Source organism: Dermacentor variabilis, chromosome 10, assembly GCF_050947875.1.
Source record: "Dermacentor variabilis isolate Ectoservices chromosome 10, ASM5094787v1, whole genome shotgun sequence".
Taxonomy (NCBI): Eukaryota; Metazoa; Arthropoda; class Arachnida; order Ixodida; family Ixodidae; genus Dermacentor; species Dermacentor variabilis.
This window is the reverse complement of record NC_134577.1, coordinates 17,750,787-17,763,321: the sequence shown is the minus strand read 5'-3', so window position 1 is coordinate 17,763,321 and position 12,535 is coordinate 17,750,787. Positions and strand designations below refer to the sequence as shown.

General features: G+C 42.6%; 1 protein-coding gene across 2 annotated transcripts in view; it reads left to right on the top strand.

Moving 5' to 3' along the window:
* Positions 1-12,535, top strand: part of rictor (rapamycin-insensitive companion of Tor) — a 67,693-nt gene that overhangs the window by 4,984 nt on the left and 50,174 nt on the right. For both annotated transcript variants that reach the window (XM_075671777.1, XM_075671776.1), the window contains exons 5-10: positions 3,518-3,687; positions 4,994-5,061; positions 6,428-6,495; positions 6,649-6,731; positions 9,549-9,636; positions 10,425-10,515. In XM_075671777.1, coding sequence (XP_075527892.1) covers positions 3,518-3,687; positions 4,994-5,061; positions 6,428-6,495; positions 6,649-6,731; positions 9,549-9,636; positions 10,425-10,515 — 568 coding nt within the window. The remainder of the gene's footprint in view (positions 1-3,517; positions 3,688-4,993; positions 5,062-6,427; positions 6,496-6,648; positions 6,732-9,548; positions 9,637-10,424; positions 10,516-12,535) is intronic.

Sequence of the window (12,535 nt, the reverse complement as noted above, 5' to 3'; positions counted from 1 at the left end):
AACAGTGTGAGAAACAGGACAAGCGAGAGGACATAGATGGTCTGTTATACACTGTGTTGCACAAATAAGGGATCCAGGTTTAAATGCCTCTTTTGGCTAAGCAGCTGCCTCCTCATTTCCTCTTAAATTTTGCACAGAGGCGGCATTACATAGTGCATTCTGTTTATACCATGTTTGAACACGGTCCTTGCCTGTTTTATCTAGAATAAATTGGAAGACCTCAATATAACGAATACAGATACAACAAAGGTAATGTTGTGCTGGTAGTGGCTCCATTGTAATGAGGTTCGACTGTATGTGCTGTCTGAAGTGACAAACTGAAGTGACAGGTGCTGATTTTATCAGCAGCATAATGGTGGCACTGCCTTCAAAGTTCAAAGTTTATTCAAAATCAAATGTACATAAGTAAACAAAGTACTTCGATGGATCTACCACTGCTGAAGCACTGCAATGGTAGAGCCAATGTGAAATATGTCGGAATGTACAGGGGTACTTACGTAGGCACCCTGACTGCGTTGGTAGATTCGGAGGTCTTGACCGGTCGAGCATTACTACCAGCCTCGAGTTAGAGACTCGCAAAGAGATTGCGCCACATTTATGCAATTAGGCTGATGATATGTGGGGTATTATGGTGTAAGGGCCATCGATGACCAAAGGGCACCAAGCTATGGTATGATGTACTTGATGATGCAACTAATGATGAAGGGTCATGTGGCTGCATACATAGAGTTTCCTACAAAATTACTAGAGGGAACTCTGGCGCTGCAGTCGTTGTACTACCATGGGAATGATGGGAAGTACATGGATTTGTCTGATCTTCGTGCTTGTGGATTCAGACGTTCTTGTGGCTTTGTATATCACGCTATATAAATCTTATTGTCGTATATTTCAGCGCAATCTATATTCTTCGAAGTGTAGAAGACGCCAGGGAACGCGTACAATTGCTATTAATTGCAATGATTGAGCTTGTTTATGTGCCCAAATCGAAACGCACCAAGCGTCTCAAAGCACTTGCATGCCCGCGATAAATTCATAAGTGCGTTTCATTCGCTTGTCGATACATGCATCCGTGGCTTAATGGTTTCAATATCAGGCTTCTGTACTAGAGTCCCTGTGTTCGAATCCTGCAGTCGGGCAATTTTAATGATGTTTATTTAATTATTTATTACGCAATAAACTGTTGAAAATGACGAGTTTACTAAGTCACAAAGCCGTTTGAAGCCAAAAAGGACGAAGTTTAGGCAAATCCATGTACTTCCCATAATTCCCATGCTGGGACAACCGCTCCCATTGTAGCTCACGTAGACACTAGCGCCAGAGTTCCCTCTAGTAATTTTGTAGGAAACTCTATGGCTGCATAGACCCTTTCCAAGGAGCAGCTTGCTCTAGAGGAATGATATGGTGCTTTCGGTGCCATGCCGTGCGTTGCCTCAGTGAAAGTGCGTGAATGTGAAACTACCACCGCTTCTGCCCTTCTATTGTGTGGTCTGCTGCTGAAAATGCAACTGGGTATTCACTAACACACTGTGCTACATTGATGCTGCGAAATGTGGAATGGTAGAGGGAAGACGTGGGCAGTTGGCTGCAAAAAATAGTGAGTGGCATATTAAGGAATGGAACGAATCTGTGTGGCCAAGTTCACAAACCACTACTAAACAAGGACTGGATTGCCTGTATTGCTGGCCCTTCACAATGCCTGGCTTTCCTCAAGGATAAAAAAATTCGCTCATCCACCAGTGCTGTATTGTACTCCAAAGAAAGTACAACCCCGAAACTTTAGCAAGAGTGAGTACCACTCATTACGCAGTGGCAAAAAAAGTAGCGCTTCTTCATTCCTTGCATAGTAAGCTTGTTGTACTTTATCTGTACACATTCGCCCCAACAGCCTTATGTGAATGGGCACACTCTTGAATGAGTGCACCGTAGCATGGTTGATGGTGACTACACGAACAGCACATGAATTTACGAACACGAACTTTCCGCAACTGTCCATAAGTTAAGCAAGTACCATAACTAGAAATAATGTCTTCACTAAAAGTGATTGAAAAATACAGAAAATCTATATTTCAAGCCATTGTGTTTGGCAAGAACAAATATATCGCAACTGAGCACACTTGCATGCGATTAGGCAGCAAATAAACAAATCAGATAGTGACTGCACCGGGGAATGCTACTGAGTCAGAAACATGACAAGCCGCTGCTTCAATATTTTTGCCAAATAATGAACGAAGAGTAAAACACACAGATTCTGATTTAGTTCCTGATTCTGATTTTAAAAGAATGTGCATATAAGCCACGGAAATAACTGCATACAACAACGGTACAATCCTTGCACAATTATTTTTGTGGGTGCACTACTCTCCACATGATATCTTCAGCAAGCAGCTCTTTCCTCCCGCTCTTCGGCGATGCTGAATGCTGATAAAGCTGGATTCGCACAATAGATGTGATTACTGATGAATTGGTCACGTGGCATGTGACACGGATTGGATCACTTCACAGCTAGCATTTGCACGACAAAGGATGACAGTGCGGACGGAGCAGCCCTCGCATGGGCAACTGCGATGGAGCAAATGTGACCGAGCCACATCTCTAAGCACTTGGCACAGACTGAGGGAGCAATTCGGGCACGGGTGACGTACGTATGATCCACAAGCTGAAATGGTGACTTGTTCTATCATGTGAAAGCGTTATCATCAGTTTCTGCTGGCTGGGACAGCTGTTCAGCGCAGCTCATCGCGATTCAAGTTCTAGTTCACTGGCACATTAATTCACTGCAGCATGCCGTGCTGCCATGAAGCCACACTACAAAGTGAAATTAGCATCCCATGTTGTCCTGAAGCCACATTTCAACGCAAAATTCACATAAAACCTGCACCCTTACTTCACTGTTCCACTTTTTGCATTTTTCTTGCGGGTTACGTGTGCAAAAATACCGTATGTGTCCTCTGAAGCTGTGGCTGAAGCTTTGTGTTGTCTACTTAGTCACTGTGTACAATATTTGCAGATACAAAGGTTTGCTGAGCTGCGCCAGTCCTCATGCACGTCCGTTATTAACAGAGGCAAGCAATGAACGTGATCATGTGATCAAACATGGCGGTGCCAGTGTGATCACTGTGAAAAGGTCTATAGGGGACTAAACATAGTAGTAAAAAATATAAACATATTAAAATAATGACTGACTTGTCAGATGTGCTAATAACCTGAGGCCAATAGAGTGATTTGACAGCAACACATATTTGTCCTGTAGGAAGATTCACCAGAGCTGACTGAACCGAAACTTGTTTTATGTTAAAAGGGGTTAAATTGAGTGAGTCACAAAAGATGGTACCATCATTTCACTGTTAGGGCACCAATCTTCCCTAAATTTGTAATTTTCTTACTTGCAAGAGCTTTGCTCATGGTAAATACAACACTTTGGACACCTCAAAGCAATAATAGATCTCTCTAGCTTGATTAACTATTTGCGTTTAGTTTTGCCTCCCTTGAAGTAGTCAACATTTTGAATGCTGTGCAGCATTGATGAACCCAAAGCTCTGCGTGGACACTGGTGGCTTTCGAACATTGCTCCAAAGTGTGCTTGACTGCCATCACCCGCCCCTGGCAGAGGCGATGCTGGGAATCATCTTCCACTCTATAAACGATCCAGCCACACGTCAGCTGCTCAGTCGTGATATTGATCTTGAGGTGAGTTGTGCTTTGAGGTGATTACTTATTGCTAGAGTTGGCTTCAAGAGTAACTAGGGCAACTTTCTTACCATGTTAGGGGAATGAGTTCTTTGGAACTCTGCATCCATATGAAAGGGCAGAAATGACATTCATTGAACAAAAACAATCTCAACTGAAATGCATCAACAAACACTGATACAATTAACTGTACCAGCAAGAGCTGTATCAATGTTGTTGCTTGTGATGTCAGTGTTTACATTAATTGGAAGTAGAAGCTGTGCTAGGCTTGCGACACGCGGGCACTTTCAGTAGGCTGAAACTCACTGCTCGCAATATGTCTTCTCAGCAGCAGATAAAGGGCCCTTCACCAGGTTTGCGGATTGGAAACAGACAAGTACGGTGTGCAGATCATCCATTGTTGATTGTGTCTGCAAAGTGTGATACTGTTACGTCCCATGAAAACAGCTGAAATTTCAAACGAAAGCCCGTACATCTTTTCTCTCGAGGGAGCCCCGCTTCCGGCCAGAGAATGCAGGACGCACGCATAAATGCCCCTACATCAGATGCAGTGCCTGCAGTGCCATTTTTTGTGGCACGTGACTTCGGTAAATTGTCCAGTGCAAAACTCGTAAAACCGCCACTAGAAGTGAGCGAGAGAAAAAAGAAAGGCGGCGCTTATGATGTAATGCGATGAGGTCCCGACGAGAAAGCAGGGAAGGAATGTTGCCTGTGGATGCTATTTGAGGCAAATGTAGAAAGTGTCAATGTTGGCAGTGAAGCTTGCTTCCTTGCAACACGGTGACGCAACTTTTAAAGCGAAAGCTTTACTGGCCGTGAACTTGCGATTTCGTCGTGGCCGTGCTCCGAGGAGGCACATGACGTCACACCGCGTTCCTCATCGCACTGTGTTCCTCGTCGTTGCGTTCGCCTCCACTCGCTTCGCCAGCTGCATCGCATGCCTGATAACATGTCGGAGGATTGAAAAAGGAGAGCTCGTGTGTGCCGCAACCACAGTTGAGGCGGCAGTATGGACGACGACTTAAGTAAGCCAATTTTTCGATTTCTTGTATCTCCTCTAATAAAGAACCAATTCGAAAAGTTCTTGCTGTAAAACACCCCCTAGGTGGCACTTTGCAACATCTAATGTATAACCAAAATTTCCAATGAAGCCTGCTGAGGGCCCTTTAAGCTGCAGCAATGTGATATTTGCACAATAACTTTCAGTCTTTATGTAAATCCATATTTGGTTGGCAGGCGTATGGAAGATCCGTGATTTACTTGGGAAATGTTGCTTGCATTATTTTTTTCCCCTATCCCCCTGCAGTACTTGGTCGCCCCATTCACGGACAGTCACTTCAAGTATGCGCCGGACACACCAGAAAACAACTTGGGGTATGTTCTGTTCTGTTGGCTATCTTGAAACAATAATCTGTACCATGCTTGAGTCAATGTAGATCAAATTCAGTGAAAATGAAGCGTTGCTTCACATCATCTTCAACTATGCTTGACTTTAGTCCTGCTATATACTTGCAAATACTGCATGCTTCAGTTGTGCTCAAAGTGCCCAAAGCAAATTGACTTCAAAGATTTGACGTAAAAGATTCATGACGTAAAAGATGATTGGAATTGTCCATGTTGCGAGGCATTAAGTAGGGTTTCCAAATCGCTAAATAAAGGAAAAGCTTCATGATTTGCCAAATTAGCCAAGGCATAGCCAATCTATGCAACCGGTAATTCAATGTAGTCAGATCTGGCAGTCCTAATCCCAGGCTTACATTGTGTTGAAGCCTTGCTGCTAAAAGTGTTTGCATGAGCTTTTGGTAAGTTTAGAGTGTTAATTTGAAAGTTTGTTGGGCAGTTGCACTGCTTCAATTCACATTTACAAGCGATGTAATCTGCATGTAACTTATTGCAGGGAATCAATCAATTTGAGTCGGACACAGGACATTATTACTACGCGGATGTTAGATTGGAGCATGGTGATGTGGGAAGCATTTATTGATGAAGGCACTAATGCTTGCTTGAGCAATTGTCTTAACACTGATTAATTGTTAGCTTTTGTAATTCAGTTTTTAATAATTGTTTCACATTTATATTTCATGGTTTACTTTTTTTTAAATGTGAGAGTTTGTGTATACGAGCGTGAATGCTCAGAACTGTGTTCTCCATTTGCCAACACTACTCAGAAGATGTAATGATAAACACCCAGCCACAGCTGTTGGCAGGAAAAAAAAAAGAACACTGTTGAATTTCAGTTTAACAAACACATATATAACGAAATATCAAATATAACAAATTAAATTTAAAGTGCTCCTTGCTAGTATCAGTATGTCGCAAATATATGCTTATTACAAAGGTTCGATATAATGAAGCTATAATCTTGTTGTATGCGACTTTGTTGTAGTGATGTTCGACTGTAAAATAAGAAACTGTATGCACATTTTTTAAAATGCCGCCTATTCTTCATTGTTGATGGACTGACAGCAAAAACAGAAAATGATTATTGCTTTGACTTTAGTTGTTGCTACACTTGAATATCTACATAGGTGATTAACTTACAAATTGCTTGTTTGACCAGTTGAGTTAAAATTTCGAACCAGTAGCCAGCCATGATCGTTTGCGATCCTGAATCACTTGTGTTTACTTTGCTGTGCCTAGCATGTAAATGAAATAGTATAATTGCCTTGTGCTAGACATTATGATGCCTTCCATGAAACAGCTCAAATATCAACTTTAATTTGTATCCTTCCGACTACAGGTATGACAAGGTGCTGAGGTTTCAGTCAAGTAGGATAGCCATGACTTCAGTCCTGAGGTCCTGGCCCGGTAAGCCTTTATGTTACTTTGCTGCAGTATTGTCCAAGGTGGCCATACATTTCTGTTATGAGCTTCTTGCATAATGGTAGTTTGAAATGTCCGCATTGTGAGTAATCCTCATAGGTATAGTTAAAATGCGAGCATTGTCATTGTTCTTTTTAGGGATGGTGTATTTCTGCAAGCCTCCACCGTCCGGTCTGCAATCTCTCATAGAAGTTCTTTGGCTTCCTCTTCCTGACACAAGGGTAAGACTTCACCACATTAATGTGATTGTTAGAATTTAGGAGTTACAAGTAATTTATTCAATTAGTACAGCCGAATCTTAATAATCTGAACTCAAAGGGGCCCGAAAATTTGTTCAATTTAAAATAAGTTCGAATTAAAAAAAAGAACTTGTTCTTGAAGTATTCGTGCACCATAGCACGATGCACGAACACTGGGAGTCACGAAATATTGTGGTGTGCAAGTGTGTAGTGAGCGAGGACTATGAAACTGCCCACGCCGGCCAACGCTCGCTTCCTGATAGTGGCAGAAAACGAAACTTCAAGGAGTAGGTTAAGCTGGTGCAGGTCTGGTGGCGCCGGTGCGGAGGCGCGCATGCGCAGAGACTGTCGAAGGTGAGGGAGTTAAGAGGGAGCACAAGGGGAGCGTAGTTGCGAGAAAAGGCGGGAGCAAAATGGATTTGCTTTCCCGCCAGCTGGATGGATGGCGCTAGTTACCTCTGCCACCTACTGCCACCGAAGCAGCGAAGTTGCCGAGGCCGGACTGTGCCTCCGCTGCTGCTCCTCCCCCTGCGTGCTCGGGTACTTTTTCCTTCATCTGCTGACAGATCGGCACTGCATTTACGTTCTTTGTCCTGCATTCTTAACATGAGTAACAAAGTCATTGCCACTGATCATACACCACGTTGGTGTGATCCTTCTGTTGCAGCGTTGCCGCATTCAAAAGACAAAGGGAATGAGGTAATAGGTGTCGCCTTTGTGTCCTTGTATTTAGGGTCTGTCCTGTCATACAGAATCAGATATGGCGCACTGTCTCCAACAACTTTTCTATTGGGACATCTCGGTTTAGACTTGTCATTGCAAAACAAAAAAACAAGTGCAATTGAAAGCTGACGTGAGCAGACAACAGTCCGAAAGAAGTGGTCCGGCTGAACAAGATGCGAGTATGAATGGAGTGGTTGGGTGGGTTTGCATGACACAAGTTTCCTGTGCGTACGTCACTTTAGGGGCCACTCTGATTGGTCTTCTCTGCTTGCGGCTCGCTTAGTGCCACCGCGTGCAGCGAGAAATTGGCCCAGGATTGATCTCTCCCGTGGTGCGCGTTTGGCCGCTAGCATTGCTGGGGCATTACGGCACGACGCAGAAACGGCGACCTTGCCATTTGAGAGGGTGAAATTTTTGTCTCGTTTTTTTTTTCTTCACACGCAGCAGCGTTGAAGGGTCTCTCCTAAGTTCTTCCTCCATGGCGGGGTCACAGCAATGCTGGTCGGAGGCGCCGCCACGTGATTTGGCGCGCTGCTGAGAGCATTGTCTGAGTGCAGTATGTTAGAATTAACCGTCGCAAATGCTTGTGCGTTCAAATTTTTGGGCACTTTCAACCATTGGAATACACATAACTTTGACAGGACCACAGCGTCAGTTTGAATTAAGCGTGTTCGAATTAACAAGATTGGACTGTACATAACTGTCTCATGTGCATCGTAGCATTAGATTGCATAGAAGCTTGTGAGCACAAGATCGTACTGAGAATGGCACTCTTACAAGCCACTGTATGTTGACGATACAGAAGACCGAATAACAGATTAAAGACTTGCTCTAATTGTTATGGCATAATATTGGCTCCTAGTATTGTGTATCTTAGGCACAATCACTTGCCTAAGGGTTATATCATAAGAAGCTAACAAGCGCTGACACCAAGGACAACATAGGGGAAACCACTTGTGCTTAATAAATGAAATAAAGAAACAATAATTTAGTGGAAATTAAAGTGGATGAAAAAACAACTTGCTGCAGGTGGGAACCGAACCCACAACCTTTGCATGAACATAGGGGAAATTACTTGTGCTTAATAAATTAAATAAAGAAACGATAAATTAATGGAAATTAAAGTGGATGAAAAACAACTTGTTGCAGGTGGGAACCGAGCCCACAACCTTTGCATGTTGCGAAGGTTGTGAGTTCGGTTCCCACCTGTGGCAAATTATTTTTTCATCCACTTTAATTTCCATTAATTTATCGTTTCTTTATTTCATTTATTAAGCACAAGTAATTTCTCCTATGTTGTCCTTGGTGTCAGTGTTTGTTGGCTTCTTATGATATGACAAATAAAAATCGGGCCCCTCAGTTAACCCCCTTTCTTCTTGCCTAAGGTTTGTAACATGGCCTCTGAACATAAGATTGTCAGGCATCATTCATAAGGTAAATCTGGCTCCTTTGTTGTAGTGAACAAAAGTGTCACCTTCAAAGAAAGGTTCTGTATTTCTTTATTCACAGTTCAAAGATTTTATTGGTTATAGTACTATATTAGTCCATAGCTTGGTGTTCTTAAAAGGGGAATAAATTAGTTAATTCATTCATTCATTCATGGCTACAGTAGTCTTTGCACCATTAAACGCTACCAATAATAAACAGTGATTCGAATCTCTCAGCAGGCCCCCGTATGGGAGCCAAAACGTCTTGGTTTCTTTTCTTTTAATGTTTTTGGTCGGTGTCCATTTTATCCTCGACTATAAGCAATCCCGACCTGACGAATTTTCGTCGAACTCTTGATTTCATGAAAAGTGTTCGCATGAAAATGAGGTAGTGCGTGATGATCAGTTACTTGTGTTCATTTCTTTGGTCTGGCTCGCTGTTTAAAAGGCAGCGAATGGAAATATTAAGAGGTAGTTCAAGATCGGCCCTCCTCATTCAAACTCACACAAGATGCTGTCAATTTTATTTGTTTCGCTGAACCAATTTGACTGAAATTTGTTGCATTTAAAAGCGAAAACTAAATATTTATACATAAACATGATGTAAGCCGTATAAAACAACACTAAATTACTTCCTTTATCTATGCAGAAAAATATAATTGAGTTGCTGTACGACGTCTTCTGCCTTCGTATTCCGGAATGGACAAGTGATTTTGAAACTGCACTCAAGTCAGCTGGTGAGTTGCATCATGTTGTTGTTCTCACTGTAGTTTATTAAACAGTCGAATCCTCAATATAATGAGCACAGGTATAACACATTATCAAGTGTAATAAAGTAAATCTAAAATGTTGGCTATGCTTTATTCCAATGAGTATTCTGCTGCTATGACACATCCAAAAATGTAAGTTCTGGGACATCAGTCATAGCCAAGTGACTATTTGTTCACTCTGCAGCTCAAAACTATGCGCTCTGGCAGAAAAAGATGTCAAATAGTTTGCAAGAGCAACTTGGAAAGGCACATTCTGGACATGTCTGCATTTTGGCCAAGGTTTGGGTTTGCTGGCAAACATGGCATGTTTGCTTGTTAGCCAACATGCCAATCTTACCTGATTATGCTGATTGCATGGTTGCGTATTACCATCTGTGCAAAGCGTGTTTATAATTTTGCATCAAGTGCCCCACACTGGCATGGGAAGCTGCCAACAGGCCTTTATCAAAACGTATGAGAGACCATTTGCTGGCCTGTTGCAGGCATCACAAACGGTTGCATTTTTTTCGTCTCGATGTGATTACAATTCCTTTTTCCCTGCCGGTATCATCATGTACACTTACAACACTTGTCAGGTAAAACTACTTTTGTGCCAAATGTGACTTTGCTAAATGATGTTTGACTATAATTGTTGCCTTTATGGAGGCTAGTGAAGGAGGTTTGCGATTAAGAAATTCATGCCAGAAATGCATATGCATATGCATACCTTGCAAAACGTGTTCTGCTAAACACTGTTATGCGACTTGTGTTTGCAGATCGAACGGCTATCCGGGAGTCATGGAAGCTATATGAGGGCTTCGTGGTTGCAGAGGCTTGTGATCTTTTACCGCCACCATCAAAGCATAGGTGACTTTTTAGATCTTAACTTCTTTCTTTTATTGCTTGTTTGGTTCTTTAAATTGTCGACAAGCTGTTATAGGCTTGTCAAGCTTGTTATACAGTGCAAAATTTGAGCTTGCCATAGTATTTTGCGACTTTAATTAGTAATTGTAGCACACTGCTTAAACTTAGATATCCAGCCCCTCTGTCTCTTGAAGTGTTATGAAATTTGCATATAGAATCTTATTAAAATGTCAACCTATAATATGTGTGTACAAGTGTGGAATACACTACCTTCTTTGTAAAACACATACATTCGAACACGGCTACATCAAACTCGGAAAAAAAAAAAAAAAACGCCTATCAGTTCGACATAGAACATAATTCGATATAAGCCTGCTAAATAATTGGAAGTTGTAAAAGCACATACCATTTATAAGATCACTTTATTGATGAAACCATCTTAGTTTTGCATGAAATAGTCCTGCACTTTCTTCTGCTTGGACAATTTCACTGCCTGCGACGCACGCACTTCTCCACATTGTCCAAAGAGTCGGAGCAGCTGAGGCCGCAACCTTCCGCATTCACACAGAATCACCGGACTAGTTCAAGCACACCAATCACTTCAGAGGGTGTGAACAAAGGACCATCGTTGCTTTCCTCATTGTGCCCACTTTCACTTGTGCTCGGTACAATGTCGGCAATGTAGTCTTTGTTTTTGGGCTCTCCCATGGTCGCGACACCAGCATTTGCACTCATAAACTCATCCACCGTTGATTCGTCAACAGCTTTAGGAAATTTTGACAGCTGGCTCCAAACTTCGGCAACACCGGCAACGGCTTCGTCGCATTCATCAAAATTTACAGTCATCTCCGAGCACGCAGAGGGCCGGCACGGCCGAAGTCTTTTGGGATGAACCACTCGTACACGGTCGTGCGTACGCGTCGGGCGCCATGGGTACCGAGTCGCTAGTTTAGCTGCTTTAGCCCTAATATCCCCCTTATTCTTCAAGATCGTGCTGAGAGTGCTCCTCAGAATCTTGCACACTGCGGGGACATCCGACTTCTCACCCTGTTCGACCCGATTTATGATTTCGAGCTTTACGACGAAAGGCGAATTGTGCGGCTCCATCATGGCAACACTGCGAAAAAAGGCCCACAAGGCGCACACACAAAGAACCAGAAAAGCAGCGAAACAACTCGCACTTTCGCCATCTTGCACGATGAGGACACAAGAGCCTCTGATTGGCTGTCTGAGCAAGCGCTGCGGGCGGGCCAGGATGATTTTTTGCAGGGAGCTGTCGACGGCTCATCCGAGGCAGTGCGGTCACGGTAGGGAGAGTGGTTGGAGCCGGGTTTCCCCAGCACTGCTAGGGAAAGCCAACTTCTAAGGGCACTTTTCCACCGCTTGACGTTCGATATATCGGCAGTCGCTGCTATTTTCGTTCGATGTAAGCGTAATTTTTGCTATATAGACTCATTGTAACCATACCTTGTCCAGAAATTGTTCTGTATATAGAATAATTCGATGTAAACGGGTTCGATATAGTCGATTTCGACTTAACGCAATGATCAGTTGGTATCAGAAGGTTATCTTGAGCATTAGAGACAACAGCTTCTCATAGCAGTCCTTAAATTGTATCTAAAAATTTGAGTGTAAAATGTATGCCAACAGTTCTACATGAAAACGCAGTTACTGGCAACCTCCTTGCTTTTATAACAACTCTCTTGGAAGTAATTTTGCTGAGCTATGCAGTGAAACATAGCTGCTAGAAATTAAGTGCAAATTGACACACATACACAAAAAGGTAGAGACAATACTGCACTGATCTGTCTGTCCTCCGTATATGGATGTCAATTTGTGTGTCTCTTCTTGTAACTGTCTGTTCAAACTTCAATAAAATAAAACTTTTCCATTGCATCTATGCTTTTGGAAGCTATGATCAACTATTTGGGTCTGGAATAAAAGAGCTAAGAACACTTCAGTGATGTAAGTGCTGCACAGTTGTGCCAAACTGTGCAGTGAAGGAAATGCTGCTAAATGCTGG